General features: G+C 37.5%; 2 protein-coding genes across 7 annotated transcripts in view; one reads left to right on the top strand and one right to left on the bottom strand.

Moving 5' to 3' along the window:
• COPS2 (COP9 signalosome subunit 2) overlaps window positions 1-15,470 on the bottom strand; it is a 34,851-nt gene extending 19,381 nt beyond the window's left edge. For 4 of the 5 annotated variants that reach the window (XM_036442691.2, XM_036442696.2, XM_045582720.1 and 1 more), the window contains exons 1-2: window positions 15,316-15,470; window positions 127-240 (exon numbers count right to left, since the gene is read on the bottom strand). In XM_036442691.2, coding sequence (XP_036298584.1) covers window positions 127-240; window positions 15,316-15,369 — 168 coding nt within the window. In that variant the 5' untranslated portion in view covers window positions 15,370-15,470. Of the gene's footprint in view, window positions 1-126; window positions 241-12,962; window positions 13,026-15,315 lie in introns of all 5 variants that reach the window. The other variant, XM_036442702.2, reaches the window with a different exon arrangement.
• A 115-nt stretch (window positions 15,471-15,585) lies between these two features.
• Window positions 15,586-25,598, top strand: part of GALK2 (galactokinase 2) — a 142,429-nt gene continuing 132,416 nt past the window's right edge. Inside the window, exon 1 of one of the 2 annotated variants that reach the window (XM_036442674.2) lies at window positions 15,586-15,807. In XM_036442674.2, coding sequence (XP_036298567.1) covers window positions 15,788-15,807 — 20 coding nt within the window. In that variant the 5' untranslated portion in view covers window positions 15,586-15,787. Of the gene's footprint in view, window positions 15,811-25,598 lie in introns of both variants that reach the window. The other variant, XM_045582699.1, reaches the window with a different exon arrangement.

Here is a 25,598-nt window from a genome sequence, read left to right as displayed (position 1 = left end):
TTTATAGGATTATCACTAAGTATCACACATTTCTGAGGTAAAGTCACTTGGAACTTATTTGATCTAAGACGTCATTTAAAAAAAAAAAAGCTTTAAGACACAGAATCAACCAGAAAAAATATGAACCTTCTGGAAACTGCTTAATGCTGCTTTTGGGTCATCTTCCTTTAATGCTTTGGAATTATAGTATTGATTTTCCAAATCCACATTTGGCTCGGAGTTACTATCTTCAGAGTATTCCTGTGTGTTTGAAAAAAACACCAAAACAACAGATGTTAAAATGAAAAAAAAAAAAAAAGGAACCCACACAACTACACTGTAAAAAGAAAAGACAGAAATATCATACAACTATAAACAACATTAACAACCTTGGATATAGAGGTAAAATGCCCTATTTAACCATTATATTAAAAACTAGGGGAAAAGCCAAAATCAAGTGGATAGTACAATAAAACAATTTTTCTTTCATATCAAAACTATAATTTCCATAGAACCAACACAAAAGCAAAGTGCAAATAAATAACATTGGTAATGGCCCTCAATTCTGTAAACTGACCTTTTGTTAGTCACTGAACTCGACAAAAATCTACATGAGTGCTAATTATTCATCTTTAGTTCCATAATCCAAATTTCTCTACTCCCTAAGTCTAAATTTCATCATTCAACCACATCTAACTACCCAGGATAATCTGTGGATGACAGAGTAATCTACTGGTGAATATGTTAATAAGAATATTTGCCTTATGGGTATTCCAGATTACTAAACAGCTACTCAGTTATATCAATGTAATTTAGCTACCTTTATAATAAATCAAAATAAGTACAACAAAATGAATTTGTATAATTTTATATGACTTTTATCACATAGCTTCAGTTTCTACTACTTAACAAAGCAGAGAGTTGGAGTAAAACAATTACTTTGAGGAGCAGTATATACAAGTTTAAAAACAAAATAAGTCAATCAGAGAAAGATAAGTATCACATGATCTCACTCATATTTGGAATTTAATGAAAAAATAGATCCAGAAACATAGAAGCATGAAACAACAGACTGTTGAATCTCAGAAGGAAGGCAGGAGTGGGGGAATTGTGGATGGGAAGAAATCAATCAAAGAACTTTATATATATATATATACACACACACACACACACACATATGCATAATCCATGGGCATAGACAATAGGGTAGTGGAGGGCTGGGGTGGGGATGGTTTATAAGGGGTCAATGGGAGAAAAATAGGATGTATGCAATATTTTCAACAATAAAGATTAAAAAGAAAGAAAAAGAATAGTGCCAGAAAGTAAACACAAAATTACAGGAACAGTATTGTAATTTCTAGATCTAAATACAGTTAATATTTTTTAGATATTTATAGAAAATTCTTTAATTTTTCATAAAGACTCAAGAATGAAAAAAAGGTATATTCATAAGTGTAGTGTTAGAAAGCTGAAAAATACATAAGATGATTTTTTTCCCTGTGACCAGTAGATGGAAGGGCATGTTTGATATTAGTATAATACCAATTTTATCTGACCACAGTGACTTTGTAACGTGCGCCCTCTGGAGGATAATTATTTCTTTGTGTAAGGACATGAAGCACTGGCCCTCATACTCACAGGGTCAAGAACAGCAATTTAGTTATGTTTAAATTGATATGAAAACCCTTTGGAACACTTAGGGATGAGGTCAAATTTGGGATAGTGAATAAATTTCATGATCAGTCATTCATTTCTTAACCCTATAATATAGGTTTGACTACAATAAAACTGGTCAAACTAAAAAGCAATTAATAAAGATCGAAAAGCCAACCTGCATATCAAGTGATAGTTTCTGAGGGAGGTTTTAAAAGATTAGTGGGAGTTTGCCTGCTAGACAAAATAGGAGTGGGGAAAAAAGAACAGCAGATACAAAACAGCATATCGGGAAGTAACTACAAGCAATCATATTGTTGGAACATAAAAAGCCCTTATTGATTCTACCTTCATCATAATCTATGCACTTCCCCCTTTCTTTCCCATGCCATCATCCTCACCTACCAAAGCCACATTTAACTCTCCACAGCCTTTCCCTCTGTTAACCTTGATTTTTTTTTTTTTTTACTTTTAAACATAACAGATTTATTAAGGTATAATTTATATACCGTAAAACTCACTTTTAAAAAATATCTTTTTTTTTTAATATTGATTTCAGAAAGGGATAGAAATATCAATAATGAGAATCACTGATCTGCTGCCTCCTGCACGGGCCACTACTGGGGAATCAAGCCTGCAATCCAGGTATGTACCCTTGACTAGAATCAAACCTGGGACCCTTCAGTCTGCAGGCCAATGCTCTATCCTCTGTGCCAAATCGGGTAAGGCTCTTTGTTAACCTTTACATTCCAATCTTGCCATGGCAAACAGCCAGAATAATCTTCATAAAATGTAAATTATATCATTTCTCTTCTTAAAAATGGTTTCCATTGCTCTTAACATCAAGTTCAAAAGTCATCAATATGTGACTCCTTACTATAGATCCAGCCATGTATCACTCTCCCTCACTTATTTTGCTGCAACCATTGTGCCCTTACTCACAAGTGGCCAACTCTCTCATCTTTATATGCCACCCTCCTTTTTCTACGCCTTTTAACCTGGTTAACTACTGCATATCATTATACAATAGCTTAAGTATTGCTTTCTTTAAGAAAAACTTAAAGATTCAGATCTATAAAACCTACTCTACACCTTCGGAAATAATTTTTTTCTTTTTTTTTTTTAAATAAAATATATTTTATTGATTTTTTACAGAGAGGAAGGGAGAGGGATAGAGAGTTAGAAACATCGATCAGCTGCCTCTTGCACACCCCTCCTGGGGATGTGCCCACAACCAAGGTACATGCCCTTGACCGGAATCGAACCCGAGACCTTTCAGTCCACAGGCTGATGCTCTATCCATTGAGCCAGGTTTTGGCGGAAATAATTTCTTTTAAAAAAAATGTTTTTATTGATTTCAGGGAAAGGAAGGGAGAAGTTGAAACATCGATCAGCTGATTCTTGCACACCTCCTACTGGGGATTGAGCCTGCAGCCTAGGCATGTGCCTTGACCAGGAATCAAATCTGTGACTTCCTGATAATAGGATGACGCTCAACCAACTGAGCCACATGGGCCAGGCTGAAAATAATTTATTCTTTAGTTAACTGTTCAATAACATACAGCAATAGCTAGCTCAACCAGCAGAAGACTTTTCTAAAATACAAATCTTCAGAATTCACCTTTGAATATGGAATTAATTTTTTTTTTTTATTTACACCTATTTCAAAGTCTAAGAATCTGGACTGTCATTCAAAGCCCATTTATTTTTGGTGTCTTATCCATAACAGATTAGAAAAAACAACTTAGGCAAGGATATGAGAAGTGGGACACAGAAGCTGAGAGGAACCCATGATGGCAGCAGGTTGTGAAGCTGCCCGAAAAGGGGAAATAGAAAATGTTTTAGGAATTAAAAATGTTAACTTGAATTACCTGGTGGTTGGTGAAATGATTATAACACTGTTGAAGACCAGAACCTTTGCATTTGCTAATATGTCTACCAGAGTGCCTTTCCATTACATCTCTGGATGCCAGTTTATAGTGCAAGACTAGTTACCTAATCTTCTGGGACCTGACTGGCTTCAGACTAATGATATTTTTAAATTTTAGATGCTATAACTCCTCAAAAACCACATTAATTAAAATAAGATTTACTCCAACATTTTGTGAATATATTCTTTTGTTTTCTCATATGGTATAGGTTAAGAAATGGAATGTATATTTTTTGCATAAGTGCAATTAACCTCTTCAATGTTATTGCTTCAATGCAGGCGTCTTCAAACTACGGCCCGCGGGCCACATGCGGCCCGCAGAGGAGTCTGATCCGGCCCGCCAGGTTTTTTGGGTAGTGAGCGCAGCCGAGGTGTTACAGTAGGAATTAGTAGTTCATATAGTCCGGCCCTCCAGCTCTCTGAGGGACCATGATCTGGCCCCCACTTTAAAAAGTTTGAGAACCCCTGCTTCAATGTATAAATAAATACACAAAAATTGGCACAACTGATGTTACTGATTGGCTTCTTATAACTGGGCAGTTTCCTATTTTGTTCCGCAACATCATGTTCATATGGTTTGAACCAGTCTCCAAGACACCATTAACCTGCCATTTGTGGCTCAGCAAATCACACCCATCAATGCAAGCTGTGTATTACAGCAAATTACTTTTCAATTATTACACTATCATGATTTCTAAATTGATGACATTTTGAGAAGTCTTCATTCTGTTTAGATTTCTATTATTTATACTCTATGATATTGATTTTTAATATATACTCACAATTAAGTACAATTTGCTCAGAAAAATGCAAATTAAGTCTTCCTCTTCTCAAACCACTCGGAGACCAATATGCAAAAATCCAGCAATATAACACATTAAAAGCAGTAACAGAGACACATACGAGGTACAGTGGCAGCTCAAAAAAGGAGTAATCAATTAATCTTGAGTGAGCTAGAGGAAGGAAAAGTTACCTGAACCAATTATAAAAGTATGAATAAGAGTTGCCAGTGATGAATGAGGAAGGGCATCTGAAACATAGCAGTTAATGTATGAAAGACAGGGAAGCTTGAAAAAGCAATGCATATTTGGAAGAACCATGGATAGTTTGGGCTGAAGAACAGGCTTTGTATAATGAGCTGATGAGAGGCAAACTGGTGTATAGAACAGAGGAACAGGACTATAGAAGTCTAGCAAGAAGTTAAGATCAAATGGAGAGCTATTAAAAGAGTTTACAGAGAAATAATCAGATTTGTGTTTTAGGAAGAGAACTCTTGTAGCAATGAAGTAGCCCACTGAATACTCCTACAATAGTCTGGCCAAGAGAGGATGGCGGTCTGATTCTCAAAGGTAGAAGAGGGGGAAAAGAAAGGGAATAGAATTAATATAGAAGATGTTAAGTGATGTTGAGAATGTAAACTAAAAAGGACCTAGCACATGACATAAGATAAAGGAAAGTTATCTCTAATGACTATAGTGTCATTAGTTAGAATAGGAAATATAAGAAACGCCTTAAAGAAATGTTGCTAAACAGAATTCCCTTATATCAGAAGAATAGGAGATAACCAAATTTTGTAAAAGTTAAATGTTTTTAAAAAGTGAAACAGATTTTATTCAATATATTAAGAATGCTTTAAAAAACAAAGAAGAATTTAAGCAATATTCGAAAAAGAAACAAGTACTTGGACATTGTTAAAGGTATTAAAAAACAACACACTAATAGTTCCAACCTACTTATACAATAACTCATTCCTGACAGCTCCCCCGAAGCAATCTGTGATCCATCCACACCACCCAAATCTATTTTTTTAAATAAATTTTTATTGTTCATGTTATTACAAACGTTCCTCCCCCTCCCCCTCAACCATTGCTCTCCTCCACCAGGTTCCCACCCCACCCTCTGCCCTTTCTCCACACCCCATTGTCCTCATCCATGGGTGCACAGTTTATGTTCAGTCTCTTCCCACACCCCCTCTCCCCTTTTCCCCAAGAATCGTCAGTTCACTCCCCTTCCATACCTCTGATTCTATTATATTCAACAGTTAATATTGTTCATCAAATTTGTTTTTTTAATTTCCTTGGTTTTTAGATTCACTTGTTGATAGTTACGTTATTTGTTGTTCATAATTTTTATCTTTATTTACTTTCTCTTCTGAAAGAACCCCTTCAGTAATTCATATAATTCTGGTTTGGTATTGATGAACTCCTTTAGCTTTTTTTTTTATCAGTGAAGCTCTTTATCTGGCCTTCGATTCTGAATGATAGCTTTGCTGGATAGATTATCTTTGGCTGTAGGTTCTTACTATTCATCACCTTGACTATTTCTTGCCATTCCAGTCTGGCCTGCATGGTTTCTGTTGAGAAATCAGCTGACAATCGTATAGGTGCTCCTTTATAGGTAACTACCTGCTTTGCTCTTGCTGCTTTTAATATTCTTTGTCTTTTGCTCTTGGAATTTTAATTATGATTTGTCTTGGTGTGGTCCTCTTTGGATTCCTTTTGTTTGGAGTTCTGTGCGCTTCCTGGACTTGTAAGTCTAATTCTTTCACCAGGTGGGGGAAGTTTTCTGTCACTATTTCTTTCAGTATGTTTTCGATATCTTGCTCTCTCTCATCTTCTGGGACCCCCATAATTCTGATGTTGGTTCGCTTGAAGTTGTCCCAGAGGTTTCTTACATTATCTTCAATTTTCTGGATTCTCTTGCCTTCTAGCTTCTGTGGAGGAGTGTCTTCTGGCTCTTTATGTTCCAAATCTTTGACTTGATTCTTGTGATCTTCCATTCTGTTTTTAGGACTCTGTATAATATTTTTTATTTCAGACAATGTATTCTTGTATTTCTTATTGATCTCTTATCATTTCTTGTTGATCCCTTATCATTTCTTCTTGATCCCTTATCATTTCTTGTTGATTCCTTATTAATTCTAGTTGATCTCTTTTCATATCCTCATAGGTCTTATCGATCTTTTCTAGGAAATTCTTGAAAAACCTTATAAGCATAGATTTGAACTCTATATCCAATCGCTTTTTGTCCTCCATTTCTTTCGTTTGTGATCTACTTCGTTGTCGCATCGCAGCTACAGATGGGGCGGAGTTTCAGGGTGGAGCCTACAGCCTTGCTTCTGTCAGCCCTGCCCTATGCGTCTCCTGGGTCTCAGGGTCCTTCAGTACTCGCTGCAAGTGCCTCTGAGAGAAAGGTGCCCTCGATTTTCACCTGCTACCAAACAATCTAGGCTCTCCCCCAATGAGTCCGGAACTGGGGTTCAGTTCAGTTGGAAGTGGGATTGGAGGTGGTGTTCAGAGCAGTCTGGAGCCTCAGTCTCCTTCCCGCCAGGGCAATCCCGCGGCACAGCCAACCGTCCCTTCTCTGCGCGCAATGTGCGCGCCTCCGGGACCTCCTTTCGCCGCTCCCCAGGGGTTCTGCCTTACAGCCCAGCTCCCTATGGATGAGCCTGGGTCCCCGGGGTCTGGCCTAGAACTGGGGTTCAGGGAAGTCAGAACTGGGGCCCAGCACAGTCGGAGCTTTTATCTCCTTCCTGCTAGGGAACGCCAGCCAGGCACTCAGCCTCCCTCCTCTCCTGCTCCGTCCTCTCTGCGTGCGTCGCGTGTCTCCGTACCTTAGGCTTTTACAGCTCCTCCTTCTGGTTTTCTCCTTGCTACGTTGTAGAATTTCCGACTTTCCTGTAGTTCTGGGTAATATCCATTTTATATTTTAGTTGTATTTTATTGAAATTGTTGTGTGCGGCTGCAGCTAGGTGTTTACCTGGGCAGCCATCTTGGATTATCCCTCCAAATCTATTCTTCCTTTCTCAAATATTCCACACAATTTAAAATCTGTGCTTTGGCACAAACTGTTCTCTCTCCTAGGAATTCTAAACCACCTCCCCTCCAAACAAACTTCCCACTTTTTTCCTAGGATGCTACTCTGTTCTAACATACCTAGAAAACATATTAATCAGGGTTTACTTTGTGATTCTTTTTTCAACTCTTCTTAGCAAACTACCGTATTTTTCGGACCAGAAGACGCTTTGGACCATAAGACGCACCAGTTTTTAGAGAAGAGAAATGAAGAAAAAAAGATTCTGAAACAAATAGTGTCCTAAAATATTTTATGTGCATTAAAACCCAACATCACAGTCATAAACACATGTAATCAACCCTGTAAAGTAAACAGCAGCATTTAGAACCATTTTAGAACCAGGCAAGCACACAGAGACCACACAGAGCCGGGCAAGTAAAAAACCTTTTTTTTAAAAAGTATATGTGTAGGCTATATTTGGACCATAAGACGCAGGGACTTTCCCCCCCACTTCTGGGGGGGGAAAAGTGCGTCTTATGGTCCGAAAAATACGGTACATTTTCTTAGTCAAGCTTCTACATGACATTCACCTCTCCAACTTGAAGCCTTGTGTGTATGTTGTTTCAACCCTCACCTGAACTGCCATGAACTTCTCAAAAGCAGGAACTTTTTCTTCCTCATCTTGGTATACTTGCCCAGAGCCTGGTATACTGCAAAATGTTCAATTAAGTGTTTGTATAATTGAAATGAAAAGTGGCTGAATGTTCCAAAATAATACCACACACAATAGCCAGCAGATGTCAGAATATAGCCACCGCTGAACAGGGTCAGCTCCAGACTTCACCTACTTATTCCTGTGTCTGTTGCCAATAGATTTCTTAAGGATGTGCTCTAGGAAAACAAGAGTCACCACTGGCCATTGCTAGATAAGCTGTACTAAATGCTGGGCAAACAGGTGAAGGGCAATGTCCCATCCTACATAATAAAAGGTTAATATGCAAATTGACCAAACAGCAGAACAACTGGTCGATTTGATGTACACTGACCACCAGGGGGCAGATGCTCAATGCAGGAGCCCCCTCCCCCCATGGTCAGTACGCTCCTACAGGGGGAGTGCTACTCAGCCAGAAGCCAGGGTCAACAGTTCTCCTGCTTCTGCAGCAGCAATAAGGATGTCCCACTCTCCGAGGACCGAAGCTATAAGTCGGACATCCCCTGGGGGCTCCTGGACTGTGAGAGGGCACAGGCTTGGCTGAGGGACCTAATGCACAAATTTCAGGCAACGGTCCTCAAGTTATCCATAAGGACTAGATATAATCCAAGCGCTAGGCAGCCATTTGTGATTTAGCCATTCATAAAGTTATCCAAACTTTAAAAAATTTCACTCAAGTTAATGTACCTTATCAATGGTGTTAATTAGAATATTCTTTTAAAATACGTGTCCTAAACTTTCAGTCTTCAAATTAAATTCCCCCAAAGACATCATAAAAGTCATTAGACCTGGACCCGTGTGTGTACATACACACAAATACATACAAACATATATATGTGTTTCAGAGAGGAAGAGCGAGGGAAAGACAGAAATATCAGCGATGTGAATCACTGATCATGTGATTAAATCACTGATCACATGAATAAACATCAATCAAGTGAATCAATTGCCCCCCAATGGGAACTGAGCCCACAACCAGAGCATGTGCCCTGACCAGAAATTGAGCCATGACTTCCTGATTCATAGGCTGACCCTCAACCACTGAGCCACTCCTGCCAGGCTAGACTCTAGTTTTGACTTTCCCACTAATTTGTTGTATAAATTTAGGTAAGTCACCAACACTCATGCTTTAGTTCCTCTTCTGTCAAATGCGGGATGGAACCCTACAGGAAGTTTCTAATTCCCCCTGAGGTCTATGTGTTCGTTTTGAGATATAGTATATGATTGTAAATGCATTCTGTGTACTCAGAGTTTACAGATTTAAGTTAGGAGTGAGTGAAAAAACTTAAGTTTATCTTATTCTTAGCATATAAGAACTATCTCCCATTCCTATGTTTTTATTTATCATATTTGAATCTCTCTAATTTCCTTATACAGGGTATATTTATGAAGTAATGAAGTACTGTAATAGACCTTTTAAAAAATGCACCAAAACGTATAAAGAGGTAGTGAAATTACTCTGATTATACTGACATGGATAATTAAGTAACACTTCTGAAATTCTCAAACTCACTTCATTAATTAGATGTTTCTATCCTAAAACAGAATCATTCGGTTTGATGGCCCACCTTATTAATAGTTGGGCCATCAAAAAAATAATTTTCCACACTTAAAAAATAGGACAAGACCTGGCTATAGCTGAAGTTGAGAGAGAGAAAAAAAGCTGCACATTGTTTATAACAGCAAAAGAAAACGGGCCAAATTTTTATTAAAAGGGAACTAATGGGTTAAAGTATGGGACATACATACAATCAATGCAGCTGTAAAAAGCTCTTTGGATATTTACATGGAACAATTTCTAAGACAAATTAAAAAAATTTTGAGCAATGACAAAAATCACTGTTTGGCCTCCCAAGATCAAAGTAAAATTTGTATTTATCATTTATACTCTGCAACCTACCCCTCTTCTCCCAGCAATAAAATATAGGTTCCCTGTGAAAGGTTTTAAAGAAATGATCAGCCAAAACCCGGTTTGGCTCAGTGGTAGAGCGTCTGCCTGCGGACTGAAAGGTCCTGGGTTTGATTCCGGTCAAGGGCATGTACCCGGGTTGCGGGCACATCCCCAGTAGGGGGTGTGCAAGAGGCAGCTGATCGATGACTCTCTCTCATTGATGTTTCTAATTCTCTATCCCTCTCTCTTCCTATCTGTAAAAAATCAATAAAAAATATTTTAAAAAAAGAAATGATCAAATTTTAATTTTCTGACACTTTCCAGATATTTTTCTATATTGTCCCCACTCAACAAAATAAATTTTATTCCCACCCAATCACACTGTAGTACAAATTACATATTTATGATTCACTATGTGCACAGCATTAACTAACCTTTCCTCTACCAGGTAAAGGTTTTTAACTATAGTACTCCTCCCACAGAGGGGACGGAGCAACTCATCTCCCTCTCTACGTGAGGCAGTGTTCACAGAAGGCCATACAGACCTTCCTGGAGTTTCCCCATTAGAGCTAGCAGAGAATATCCTCTTACCTCTGGGGTTATGATACTAGGAAGATGCCACATTATATCTTTTTCCTCCCCCTCATTTTTTATTAAGGTATTATGTGTACATATCTTATCACATTACATCTTTTATACTGCGAAGGCAATTAAGCCAACACAGTGAAGAAAGCATGAATAAACAATAATATATCTATCATTATCTTATTAGTATTAATGTCCCCTATTATTGATAATTTGGGGATCTTTCCAATTATTTATAATTAAACACATTCTGTTCCTTTTAGAAGCCTCAATTGTACAATCAAATTTCATTTTCATGGCCCTAACCAGTTTGGCTCAGTGGATAGATCATCGGCCTGCAGACTGAAGGGTTCCAGGTTCTATTCTGTTCAAGGGCATGTACCTTGGTTGCGGACACATCCCCAGTAGGAGGTGTGCAGGAGGCAGCTGATCAATGTTTCTCTCTCATTGATGTTTCTAACTATCCCTCTCTCTTTCACTCTGAATCAATAAAAAATTATTTTCATGAAGAACATATTCAGCATAGAAAATAATGCCACAGACTTATAAGAGGTATAGTGTTTAAAAATTTATTATTAAAGATCCTCAACATTTTGTTTTCCAAGCAATAAGTTATTGGGACAACAGTCTCAGAAAAATTATCTATAACCTTGCAGCTCCTTATATGCACAATGAATGACAAAGTGAGAATCTTTATACTAAACTCACAAATCCCTAAAGCTACCTTGTTTCCCTGAAAATAAGACAGTGTCTTATATTAATTTTTGCTCTCAAAGATGCACTAGGTCTTATTTTCAGGGAATGTCTTATTTTTCCATGAAGAAGAATATGGTACACATTTATTGTTAAAGGAAATTTATTACCTGTATATGATACGGTAGCACGGTAGTTGTCAACACAAACCAGACAAACTGTGAATCCTACAGTATCAAGAATTTACTCATTTATTCAATGACAATCATGTCATCATCTTCTGAAACATCATCATAACAATCCAATTCCTGAATTTCCTGGTGAATTTCTTGTGACTCCTTTTCTTTCAGAATCAGTGGACCAAATCTCTCATGTTTAGCCTAGGGGGCCTTATATTTCACTCAGAAGGAAACCTGTAAGTAGGTCTTATTTTCGGGGAAACACGGTACTCTTTTGTCCTGGTCCTATATCAATCTATCAGTTTTTTCAAACTAGATGATATACTCTGTTCACATCAATACAGTTTTGTTTGTGTGGTTTTTTTTTTACATTTCTTTATTGATTAAGGTATCATATTCAATTCAGTTTTTTTTTAGTTTTTTTTTTTATATTTTATAGGATATTTTTTAGAGTAGAAGGGAGGCAGGAAGTGGAAGAAGGGAGGTGAAGAGAGTAAGACAAAAATGTCAATGTAAGAGAGACATATTTATTGGTTGCCTCTAGCATATGCCCCAATCAGGGCGGGGTATCAAACCTGCAACCCAGGTGCACGCTCTTGAGCAGGAATCAAACCCAAGACCTTTCCGTTCATGGGCCAACACTCTAACCAGTGAGCCACACTGGTCAAGGCAAAATAGGTATAATTTGATTCATTCACACCAAATGGCTATTCAATTCAGTTTTTAAAAAACAGAAGTTAGTGACCAGTCAGTGTGGCCCCATCTTTGAATATTGACCAATGAACCAGGAGGTCACAGTTTGATTCCCGATTAGGGCACATGCCTAGGTTGCAGGCCCAGTGCATGATTCTCTCACATCACTGATGTTTCTATTTCTCTCTCCCCCTCTGAAATCAGTAAAAATATATTAAAAATATAAAACAAAGTTATTTTTTAATTTGCTAAATCATGTTCTAAGATCTTTGTAACATGAGAAACTAATGTTCAAGCCATCATTTTCTGCTGATTTTCAAAAAATGTTGGCAAATAAGAGATTCTGTAAGATATCCTATAGCTAAAACTCTCACTTCCCAAAGAAGTAGACAAAAAAAGGTAAAATTTTTGGGCATTAAAACTGCTATACAGTAAAACAAGAAAAACAATAGTAGTAAACATTTCTTCACTAATCACAACTTTAAGCTTGACTAAGGCAATATAATAAGGCTCAAAGCTTGCAAATACAAATTTAACTAAGTGGAATATTTTACCTTTTTTGACAATTCCCCCCCTTTGTAATACATTTAAATGCAAATGTACAATGCCCTGCCTATTATAGGATCTACTAAAAAAAAACTTTTGGTATGAAGTCAATCTGTTTTAAACCCTTTCTAAAAATATTATAGAAACATTAAGCAATTTCATGCTAGAATGACTGGACTATAGAATCACAGTACAATGAACTCATTAATGGCCTTATCAACTTAATGAATGGCACAATAGGTTTTAGTATTATTACACTATCAATCTATAAATCTGTAAAGTAGCATTGGATTAAAAGACATTTACCATCTCCTACTTCTCCATTCCCTGCCACATAAATTCCTATGCTTAGAAAGTGCCTGCTTCCGCCTATAATAAAAATAAGAAAGATCTTAGAAGTCAAGGATATTGAATTTCTTTTATGTTTGTTTGTTTCTTTTTTTTTTTTTAACCAAGTTTATTCTCCTTTCTCTTAGATCTTAGGTATTATACAAATCATTATTTACTTTCTTGGATTAACATTCTATAGTTTTAGAAACAGATTTTTACTTTTTCCAATGTAACTACCTATTTCCATTATATTGGGCAAGAACACAGGTACCTTAGGCATTAAAATTTATCAAGCAACAAACTATAAAATATATGCTGAATATATCTATGGTTGGAAATCTTCATGACTTTAGTTAGCATTTTGACTAAAATGAGGAAACAAACAAAAAAAAGACCCAGGGAAATAAGTATTAAAACAAAACAGCAAACTTCCCTTTTAGCAACATGTAAGTAATCTTTTTAAAAAATGCATAATGGTTTAAGAATATTAATTAAGGTAGTAAAAAATAAATTACTAAGTAAAATTTATGCCACCAAAAGTTTCACTAGTAGTAAACAAAGCATAAACGCTTTCACTACATGACATCTGAGTGGGAACCCAGAATGATATCTATGCAAGTGAGATATGGGGAGAGGAACAACTATTCGAAAGAATGCTGGGGTAAATTTCTTCATTTAAGTAAGATCTCACTTTTATGGTTAAGAAGTTTTCAAAAAAGACAAAACAACTATACATTCAACTTTATGCTGTACATGTAGTACAGGCCTTAGGCTTCAGAAACATAGTCAAGTTAAACAATGTATGTTTAATTAAAATTCTTACAAAAATGGAGTACTTCATGGGACAATAGGATTCTCACTGCCTTCCTTCCATTATATGCTTAATGTAGATGACTTTCAAGTTAATCATAGTGATAATAAGTCATTTATGTATTGAAAACTATTGATAAGACATAAGCAGAAAATTTAAAAACACAAACTAAAAATACAAGCCCATTTAAAAGAAACACTTCCATATTTACAAATACAGTAATATAAACATGTCATAAAAATGCCTAGCATATCACAAGTAACATGCTCTTAATAAACTCAAGGTATTGCCTACCACCGGTTTGGTTTGTACAAACTAAAAATGTAAGGCAGAAATAATAGCCATTAGCAAAACTTCACATCTAACTCTAACGCTGGTTAATACCTCTACTATGACTTTCAAGTAACAGTAAGCACCCCCTCTCCCTTTTGCAAATGTGTCTTCTTTTAGAATGGAAAGATTAATTGGAAATTACAAAGAAGTTTTACACTCATACAAAAATTATTACGGGACTTAAAATGTAAGAGGAGCTAGACCTCCCTAAACTTTACCTTAATGCAGCATCACTGTAATATACATAAACCATCACAACCCCCCATCCCCCCAACAAACAAACAGAAAAGCCAGCTGACATTGATTCTTGGGCCACTTTATCTTATGTTGGGTAGCAACCTGAAATGTTAGTGAATTAAAAACACATACACACACACACACACACACACACACACACACACGTGTATATAAATTGAACACTGAAAAGTTAAAAGTCACCATTCGATTGCTTTATGTCTTCACTACTGATATGTTTAACTTTGAATAACGGGAAATTTCTGTCAATTCCCCCGGTTACCCTCTCCCCTCATCAAAACAAACAAAAACAGAACCTCCTCCCCAGCTTTTCTCCTTAAACACAACTAGTTCAACTACTTTTTCCCCCCAGCTAAATCTCCACGGCACTTTTACCCTTACACCAAAAACGAACCCTGGGCAGGACTAATTAAGCTATGTTTCCAGGAGACTTATAAAGGCCGTTTCATGGTCAGGCCTGGGAGTAGTAAGGGCCCTCAGCTTTCAGACCCTTCTCCCGGCATTTGCACCCGCTCAGTTCAAGGGGGAAGAGGGGGCCCACCCCGCAACGCTGGGCCCGAAGGGCAGAGCCGGGGCCTAGACCCCCTCAAGGCCCCCGCGGCGGCTCGCGCGGTGGGGGAGGAGGTGGCCGCGCCGAGAACCGGCCGCCGGAGGCCGGAGGCGCCCGAGTCAACGAAGGAGGCGCCCGAGCTCGGAGCGCAAAGCCCCAGACCCCCCAAAGCCGCCTCCTCTCCCATCCCCTCCCCCCTGCAGGAGAAGCAGGGCCCCCGCTAGTGCGGGAATGGGGAGGAGGTAAACCCGTCCTGTCACTGCACCTGGAGAAGTTGGAAGGAGCACATGTCTGTCGGGCAGAGGCCGCGGCCGCCCCTGCCCTGGCCCCTCCGGCCAGAAACCCCCTCCCGCCCCAGAGGTCCGTCCGCTGCGCCTCACCAGGTCGTAGTCCTCCTCATCATCGCACATGAAATCATCTTCCATGTCAGACATCTTGGCCGGGAAAGGGGGAGGGGGAGGAGAAATTGGAGACAACCTCCTCCCACAATCCTCCGCGGCTCAGAGGCGTCACTCCCCGCGTCTCCTCGCCTTCCCGTCACTCTCAGAGGAGTTGAACGTTTCCTTCCGGAACTAACGCGCTCGGCGCGGAGAGGATTCGCTACGGCGCCAAAAGGGAGCGCACCGCCCCCTCTTCCGGCGAAACGGTTGGCGCCTTAGCAACCAAACCTAGCAACTGGGGCGTAGCCTGGTGCCGCGGCGCTCAGCCGAAGGGACTGGGAAACACGTTGAGCGGTTTCCCGCCTCCTAGGCTAGGGGACGGTCTCCTCCGTTTCCCGAGACCCTGGAACCACCTCATTCTGGTGAAAATAAGAGGCAGCCTAGGGCAGCCTTTCGAGGACAAAAGGGTGACATGCCCGTCGTGTATGACAGGTAGTGTGATGTCTGCCATCATTATTTACATTCCTGTAGCCCGCACGTGGTGGTGGGTGTTCCTGTGAATTTTGGAAACTTTCTCAGCGATATCGTTTACACGAAATGTTTGTTTTATTTGTAGTCGGCAAAAACGATTCTGTGGATATCCCAAATTAGTTAAACATCGATCAGCTGAGCCGCCCCAGATCTTATTCAGTTGTTTAACCAATTGTAAACTGACCTTTACTGCCCTTAGGACCACATGAAGGTAGCGGCGAGCGACTGTTTTTTTTAATATACTGTATTGTACAAAATCATGAGCATAATTCAAATTAAGAAAATGAAATAAAAGGGGAAAAACTGCTTCTCAAACAGCACATTCCATATTAACTTCCAGTTCTGCCCACTTAAGTCCGAAAATTTTATATAATTATAGCACAGATATAATTTCGGATACTTTTTGTTCAATACCTCGTTATGTAACAGCGTAAGACCTGTGTACAATATATCATTGAGAATTGTTTTAATGGTTGTTTAATCTCTTTTGAATGAACCAATGCAACTTAATTTACTTAAGCTGATATTTTGATACATTTAGAATTTTTCTTTTTTTCTTTTTTCTTTTTTTTTTTTTTACATATTTTAATGATTTTTTTTTTGCCCCCCTCCCTCCCCCATATCCCCTCCCTCCCCATAGTTTTATGTCCATTGGTTGTACTTATATGCATGTATACAAGTCCTTCGGTTGATCTATTATCTCCCCCAGATCCTCCTCCCCTCCCCGCTGTAATTTGACAATCTGCTTGTTGCTTTACTGTCTCTATATCTATCTTTTGGTTCATCAGTTTATAATGCTCTTTATTATCCACAAATGAGTGAGGTCATGTGGTGTTTCTCTTTCATTGATTGGCTTATTTCACTCAGCATGATGTTCTCCAATTCCATCCAGGTTGCTGCAAATGATGAGAATTCCTTCTTCTTTATGGCAGCATAGTATTCCATTGTGTAGATGTACCATGGTTTTTGGATCCAATCATCTGCTGACGGGCACCTAGGCTGTTTCCAAATTCTGGCTATTGTAGATTGTGCTGCTATGAACATAGGGGTGCATATATCCTTTCTGATTGGTGTTTCTAGTTTCTTGGGATATATTCCTAGGAGTGGGATTACTGGGTCAAATGGGAGTTCCATTTTCAGTTTTTTGAGGAAACTCCACACTGTTCTCCACAGTGGTTGCACCAGTCTGCATTCCCACCAGCAGTGCACGAGGGTTCCTTTTTCTCCGCAACCTCGCCAGCACTTGTCGTTTGTCGATTTGTTGATGTTGGCCATTCTGACAGGTGTGAGATGGTACCGCATTGTTGTTTTGATTTGCATCTCTCGTATAATTAGTGACTTTGAGCATGTTTTCATGTGCCTTTTGGCCTTCCTTCTGTCTTCTTTTGAAAATATTCTATTTAGGTCCCTTGCCCATTTCTTAATTGGATCATTCATCTTCCTTTTATTTAGTTGTATCAGCTGTCTGTAGATGTTAGAGATTAAACCTTTATCAGTGGTGTTATTTGCAAATATGTTCTCCCACACCGTGGGCTTTCTTGTTGTTTTGTTGATGGTTTCTTTTGCTGTAAAAAAGCTTTTTATTTTGATGTAGTCCCATTTGTTTATTTTCTCTTTAGCTTCCATTGCCCTAGGGGCAGTATCAGTGAAGAAGTTCTTTTGGCATACGTCTGAGATTTTGCTGCCTGAGGATGCTTCTAGTATTTTTATGGTTTCCCGTCTGATGTTTAAGTCCTGTATCCATTTTGAGTTTATTTTTGTGTATGGTGTAAGTTGGTGATCTAGTTTCATTCTTTTGCATGTGTCTACCCAATTTTCCCAACACCATTTATTGAAGAAACTGTCTTGACTCCATTGTATATTCGTGCCTCCTTTGTCAAATATTAATTGAGCATATTGATTTGGGTTGATATCTGGGTTCTCGATTCTATTCCATTGATCTATATGTCTGTTCTTGTGCCAGTACCAGGCTGTTTTGAGAACAGTGGCTTTGTAATACAGTTTGAAGTCCGGTATTGAGATCCCTCCTACTTTACCCTTCTTTCTCAGGATTGCTGTGGCTATTCGGGGTCTTTTATTGTTCCAAATGAACTGTTGGAGAGTTCTTTCTAGGTCAGTGAAATATGCCCTTGGTATTTTAATGGGGAGTGCATTGAATCTATAGATTGCTTTAGGAAGTATGGACATTTTGATGATGTTGATTCTACCAATCCATGAACATGGTATGTTCTTCCATCTCCTTACATCATCCTCTATCTCTTTTTTCAATGTCGTGTAATTTTCTGCATATAGATCCTTTACTTCCTTAGTTAAATTTATTCCTAGGTATCTTAATTTTTTTGGTGCGATGGTAAATGGAATTGCTTTTTTAGTCTCTGTTTCTGTAGTTTCACTGTTGGTGTATAGAAATGCCATGGATTTCTTGGCGTTAATTTTGTATCCTGCTACATTGCCAAATTCATTTATTAAGTCAATTAGTTTCTTAATGGAGTCTTTTGGGTTCTTTATGTACAATATCATGTCATCTGCAAATAAGGATAACTTTACTTCTTCTTTTCCAATTTGGATGCCTTTTATTTCGTCCTCTTGTCTAATTGCAATGGCTAGTACTTCCAGTACTATGTCAAACAGGAGTGGCGAAAGTGGGCATCCCTGTCTTGTTCCTGTTCTTAGAGGGAATGGTTTTAGTTTTTGCCCATTGAGTATAATGTTGGCTGTGGGTTTATCATATATAGCTTTTATTATGTTGAGGTATGATCCTTGTACTCCCACTTTGTTAAGAGTTTTTATCAGGAAAGGGTGTTGGATTTTATCGAATGCTTTTTCTGCATCAATTGATATGACTATATGATTTTTATCTTTCAATTTGTTTATGTGATGTATCACGTTTATTGATTTGCGGATATTGTACCATCCTTGCATTCCTGGAATAAATCCTACTTGGTCATGGTGTATGATCTTTGTGATGCTCTGCTGGAGCCGATTTGCTAGGGTTTTGTTGAGGATTTTGGCATCTATGTTCATGAGGGATATTGGCCTGTAATTCTCTTTCATTGAGTTGTCTTTATCTGGTTTTGGTATTAGGGTGATGCTGGCTTCATAGAAGGAGTTTGGAAGTGTTCCTTCCTCTTGAATTTTTTGGAAAAGTCTGAGGAGGATAGGTTTTAGTTCTTCCTTGAATGTTTGGTAAAACTCTCCTGTGAAGCCATCTGGCCCTGGGCTTTTGTTTGCTGGAAGCTTTCTGATGACTGTTTCAATTTCTTCCCAAGTCACTGGTCTATTGAGATTTTTAGATTCTTCCTGATCGAGTTTTGGAAGTTTGTATTTTTCTAGGAATATGTCCATTTCCTCCAGGTTGTTCAGTTTGTTGGAATAGAGTTGTTCGTAGTATTTTGTAACAATCCGTTGTATTTCGTTGGGGTCTGTTGTTATTTCACCTCTTTCATTTCTGATTTTGTTTATTTGGGTCCTCTCTCTTTGTTTCTTGGTTAGCCTGGCTAGAGGTTCATCTATCTTGTTTATTCTTTCAAAGAACCAGCTCTTGGTTTTGTTGATCTTATGTATTGTTTTTTTGGTCTCTATGTCGTTTATCTGTGCTCTGATTTTTGTTATTTCCTTCCTTCTGCTTACACTGGGCTTTTCTTGTTGCTCCTTTTCTAACTCTTTGAGTTGTAGAGTTAGATCATCTGTTACCCCTTTTTCTAGTTTTTTGCAATAGGCTTGTAAGGATATGAACTTCCCTCTCAAGACTGCTTTTGCTGTGTCCCATAGATTTTGGATTGTTGTGTTTTCATTGTCATTTGTTTCCAGGATGTTTTTAATTTCTTCCTTGATTTCTCTGGTAACCCAGTCCTTGTTTAATAGCGTGCTGTTTAGTCTCCATGTGTTTGATTTCTTTGGATTATTTTTATTGTAGTTAATTTCCAGTTTTATGCCATTATGGTCTGAGAAGATACTTGATATGATTTCTATCTTCTTGAATTTGAAGAGACTTTGCCTATGACCCAAAATGTGGTCTATCTTTGAGAATGTCCCATGTGCACTTGAGAAGAATGTATATTCTGTGGCTTTGGGGTGGAGTGTTCTGAAGATGTCAATTAATTCCATCTGGTCTAGTGAGTCACTTAGGATCGATATTTCTTTGCTGTTTTTTTGTTTAGATGATTTGTCGAAGGGTGACAGTGGGGTATTAAAATCTCCTACTATGATTGTATTGCTATTAATCTCTCTCTTAATGTCCTCCAGCAGTTTTTTTATGTATTTGGTTGCTCCTGTATTGGGTGCATATATATTTACCAGGGTTATTTCTTCTTGTTGGATTGTTCCCTTTAGTATTATGAAATGGCCTTCATTATCTCTTATTATGTCCTTCACTCTGAGATCTAATTTGTCAGATATAAGTATTGCTACCCCAGCTTTTTTTTCATTTCCATTTGCCTGGAAAACTTTTTTCCATCCCTTCACCCTCAGTCTGTGTGCATCTTTTTTTCTGAGGTGGGTTTCTTGTAGACAACAGATGTATGGGTCTTGTTTTCTTATCCAATCTGTTACCCTATGTCTTTTGATTGGAGCATTTAATCCATTTACATTTAAGGTTATTATTGATAGGTACACATTTGACGCCATTTTTATTCTATACCCGTGTTCCTTCTTCACTTCCTATTTCTTTATTTTTACAGTAGACCCTTTAGCATTTCTTGCATTACTGGTTTGGTGGAGATAAATTCCTTCAGTCTTTTTTTGTCTGTGAAGCTCCTGATTTCCCCTTCAATTTTGATTGATAGCCTTGCTGGGTACAGTATTCTTGGATTCAGACCCTTCCTTTGCATGACTTTGTATATTTCATCCCATTCCCTTCTGGCCTGGTAAGTTTCTGTTGAGAAATCAGTTGCTAGTCTGATGGGGGTTCCTTTGTATGTAACTTTCTGTCTCTCTCTGGCTGCTTTTAAGATTCTTACTTTGTCATTGTTGTTTGCCAATTTGATTATAATGTGCCTTGGAGTCTGTCTTCTGGGATTCATTTTGCTTGGGACTCTGCGAGCATCTTGGATTTGTGTGGGTTTTTTCTTCTCTATTTCAGGAAAGTTTTCTGTCATTATTTCTTGAAATACTTTTTCCATGTCTACCTCAGTTTCCTTTCCTTCTGGAACCCCTATTATTCGAATATTATTTTGTTTTGTAATGTCCCAAAGCTCCCGTAGGCTCTCCTCCTGCTTTTTAATCTTTTTTTCTAGAAGCTGCTCTACTTGGGTATTTTTTTCCATCTTATCTTCTAGCTCACTGATGCGGTCCTCTGCTTCCTCTAGTCTACTCTTGATGCTTTCTATTGAGTTCTTCATGGTAGCGATGTCATTTTTCATTTCTTCTTGGTTCTTCTTCAATTCCTCATGGTTCTTCCTCATTTCTTCTTGATTATTGTCAAATTTCTCTTCCATTCTTTTTAGCCAGCCTATGATCATTATTCTGAATTCTTGCTCTGGTAGGCTGCTTACCTCGGGCTCGTTTACTTCCTTTTCTGGTGATGCCTGCTTTTCTTTCATGTGCGGACTATGTTTTTGTCTCCCCATGGCCTCTCTTCTCAGGATGTCTGGTTATGTGGTGTTCCTTCTCCTGCGTTGATTTAAAATTTCAAAATACAAACACTACCTTCCTAGAGAATTCCGAAGCCCCTTAGCTGCCAATCAACATTCCCTGAGCGACTCAGACGCTGTTTCTATCTGTTCTGGGACCAGAGTCAGAACAAGTCCGACTGTTCGGTCGCCATCTTCAAGCTCCGCCAGGGCTTCATCCATTTAGAATTTTTCAAAAGTAACCTATTTTTAAAAAATATATTTTATTGATTTTTAATAGAAAGGGAGAGAGCTAGAGAGCTAGATGAGAGAGAAACATTGACCAGCTGTCTCTTGCTGCCTGCAACCAAGGTACATGCCCCTGGCTGGAATTGAACCTGGAACCTTTCAGTCCGCAGACCAACGCTCTACCACTGAGCCAAACCGGCTTCAGCTACAAATAACACTATTTGAAACAGTCCTACAGTGAATAAATTTGTCATTTTATTTTTGCCTTAGAAAAAAGTCAAATGAGGATAGAGGCTGGAATTTTTTAGTAATCACTTGAAATGACATTTTTGGTTATGGTTCTTAAAAGTCATATAACAACACTGTCTAACATAAATAAGTTTTCCCTACTAGCCCTTTCCTCCCAATGTTTTATTATAAGACATTTCAAACATACAGTAAAATTGAAAGAATAGTCCAGTGAACATGTGTATTCCCACTATCAGCCTTATTTGTGTGTATAGTATTTCCTGGATCAATTAAAAATAAGATGCAAATATCATGACATATTACTCTTTAGTGCAGCTATGTGTGTTTCCTAAAAATAAGGATTTGCTTATGTAATTACAGCATCATTATTACACTAAGAAAATTAATCATTCCTTGATATCATCTAGTAGCCAGTGTATGTTCAAAATTTCCTTATTAAATATATAATTTTAGAATTGGAAGAGCCTTTAATGATATCACTTTAAAGCTCAGGGTTTCCCAAGCATAGCAGTCATTAAATTGTAGCTTCCCAAACTCCATCCCAGAGATTTTGATTCAGTATATCTGGGGTAGAGATCTGCAATCTGTTCACCTTAAAGCAAAACAAAATCCCCCTATAACTGGGGTGACTATCCATCCTACTTTGCCTGGGTACTGTTTTCCCACAAAAAATAATTATTAGCATTTGTCACTTCAGAAGTTTAGACAATAAATCACATGGTTACTCTACCTGAAATTAATAATTCTTCCCCCAAAGAGAGAATAGAGTCCAAAGGTGGTAAGAAATTCATTTGCTCAGAGTAATCAGAGCTATATAGTTTTGCTTTTTAGTCAATAATAATTTTGAAGTTATCAACTATGTACATAATGATTATATAATGTAAATGTATAAAAATTCATTTAGATTGAATTTATAGAATTTTCTGCTTTTTAATTAAATTACTTACTTCTAGAATAGAGAGAAAGAATTGTTCAAATAAATCATACTATCCTAAGCCACCTCCAAATTTAGTAAACCAATCTGGAAATTTGCTAAGAGAGGTTAAATAAGTCTTCACAGTACATACAGGCACACTCCTTGTGTACACAAATGCAATGAATGTTTGTTAAATAAATAAACATGTTAATTAAGTAATCTTTCTGTGCTGGGAATACCTTTTGTCCTTAAAAGTTCATTTAAATGTCACCTCATTTGCATAGCTTATTCTGAATACTTTGTGCAGTTATGGCATTCTTTTTCTTGATATCGATTTTACTCAATGGTATCTAATACATTTTTATTTTGATGTGGATCTTGTGTTTTTTTTTAAAAGACATATTTAAAAGATTTGTTGAGATATAATTTAGCAGCTTTATTGAGGTACATTAAACTGCACATACTTAAAGTGTACAATTGGATGAATTTTGACATGTGTACACCTGTGAAACCATTACCACAACCAAGATAATAAACATATTTATCACTGCAGTTTCCTCATTGCCTCTTGGTAATCCATCCTCTCCCTTCAGTTTTCCCAGGAAAACACTGATCTATTTTTTCACTATCGATAAGTTTACATTTTCTGGAATTTTATATAAATAAAGCATACTGTGTGTACTCTCTTTTGCCTGGCTTCTTTCAATCAGTATAATTATTTTGAGATTCATCCATGTTGTTGCATGTATCAATTGGTTGTTTCTTTTTATTGCTGAGTGTTCCATTATATGGATATTCCACAGTTTATTCATTTACCTGTTGATTGGTATTTTATTTTTATTTTTATTTTTGACTAATACAAATACGGTGCTGAGAACATTTAACTTTGTGTAATGTGGTGGATGGACTATAAGGTGGTTTCCTTATTATTTATGCTTTGGATAATCCTTTACCTCTTCAGTGTCGGTGAGCTCTGTGACTGCTGCTTCTTTTTTTTGACTTTCAGCTTTACTGAGGTACTAGAGGCCCGATGCATGAAATTTGCAGCCCTGGCTTCGTCTGGAAGGGTGTCCGCTCTAATTAGCATATTATGCTTTTATTATTATAGATAATAGATAAGTAAATGTGATTTGCTTGTAACCAAAAGATACATCAAAGGTTATGTACATAATTACATTATACAAGATTGGAAATCCATCTTGCTAAGGGAGACTCTATTTCCTTTGCTGGCCCAGAGGTCAACTGGGACCTGCCCTTCCACTCCAGACACTCCTGCTTCAATGGCCCACCAGGCCTCAGGATCTCACCCATGCACAAATTTCATTCACCACCCCTCTGGTTGTTATATAACAGTAGATATGGACATGGGAAAATACCTAGTAGTAGAATGTTGTATCATATAGTAGGTATATGTTTAACTTTTTAAGAAACTGCCACATTGTTTTCCTAACTGGTTTTTCAATTTTGTATATCCATCGAGTGTTTAAGAGTTCCAGTTGCACCACATCCTTGACAACAGGTAGTGTGGTCAGTTTTAAGGTTAGTCTTCTAGTACGAATATAGTGGTATGTCATTGTGGGTTTAATTTTCATTTTCTTAATGACTAATGTTGAACAGCTTTTCATGTGCCTATTTGTCATCCATGCATCTTCTTTGGTGAAGTATCTCTTCAGCTCTTTCGCCCATTTGTTGTTGTTAATCCTCACCTGAGGATATTTTTCTCACTGATTTTTTTAGAGAGAGTGAAAAACATTGATGTAAGAAAGACACATCGATCAATTGCCTCTTCAACTGATCCCCAACCTGGGCCAGGGTTCAACCTGCCCCCTTAACTTACTGGAAATAGAACTGGTGCAGGAGCATAAACTTTAACCACTGAGAAACAGCGCCTCTTTTGCCCATTTTAAAATTGGGTTATTTGGCTTATTACTATTGACAATTCTTTATGCTTTTTGTGTTGTTTTTATGGAATATTTGCCCCACCAATAATCCTAAGAAAGAATTAATAAAAGAATATCATAAAGCATAGAAAACCCCAGAGTCTGTAAAAACAGTTCTTGCCTTCAGGGAGCTTCTCGTCTAATTATATAGAGTCTAATACAGTTGTTACATCTTGGTATTGGAATTGAGATATAAGTATAAAATATATACTGGACTTTGGAGAGTTCCTATGAAAAAGTAAAATATAAAACAATTTTTATACTGATTATATTTTGAAATAATATTTTGGATATATTGGATAAAATGTATTATTACAGTTAATTCTATGTATCTCTACTCATTTAAAAATGACTTATAGAAAATTCAGATTTGACTTAGGGTGGTGAACACATAATACAATATACATATGTCATATTATAAGATTGTACACCTGAAACACACGTTTTTATTAGCCAATGTCACCTCACTGAATTAAAGAAAAAAGATTTAAAAATAATTTAAAATATATGGCTTATATTGTAAAATATGATTTAGTGGGTTGTGCCCAAGATTGTCCATTTCTAATAAGCTCCCAGGTGATGCTGGTCTGACTACACTTTGAGTAGCAAGACTCTAGACTAGAGACAAGAAAACACACACGTGATAACAATGCTGGTGTGACCATTTCTATGGCTGGAATGAAAATCCAGCCTACTTCTGAACATGTGTGACCTTTGATGAGACTCCAGTGAAGTATGCTTTAAAAAAAAAGTATGGAAATAATTAGTAACTTTTGTCCTCCAAATTTTTATGTTATTATTTTAATAAAACATTGCTTTTAAAATAACTTGTTCTCAAACTACTAAAAG

This window comes from Pipistrellus kuhlii, unplaced genomic scaffold, assembly GCF_014108245.1.
Source record: "Pipistrellus kuhlii isolate mPipKuh1 unplaced genomic scaffold, mPipKuh1.p scaffold_m20_p_1, whole genome shotgun sequence".
In the NCBI taxonomy this organism is placed as follows: domain Eukaryota; kingdom Metazoa; phylum Chordata; class Mammalia; order Chiroptera; family Vespertilionidae; genus Pipistrellus; species Pipistrellus kuhlii.
The sequence above is the reverse complement of the archived record's forward strand: the minus strand, read 5'-3'. Positions and strand labels throughout refer to the sequence as shown.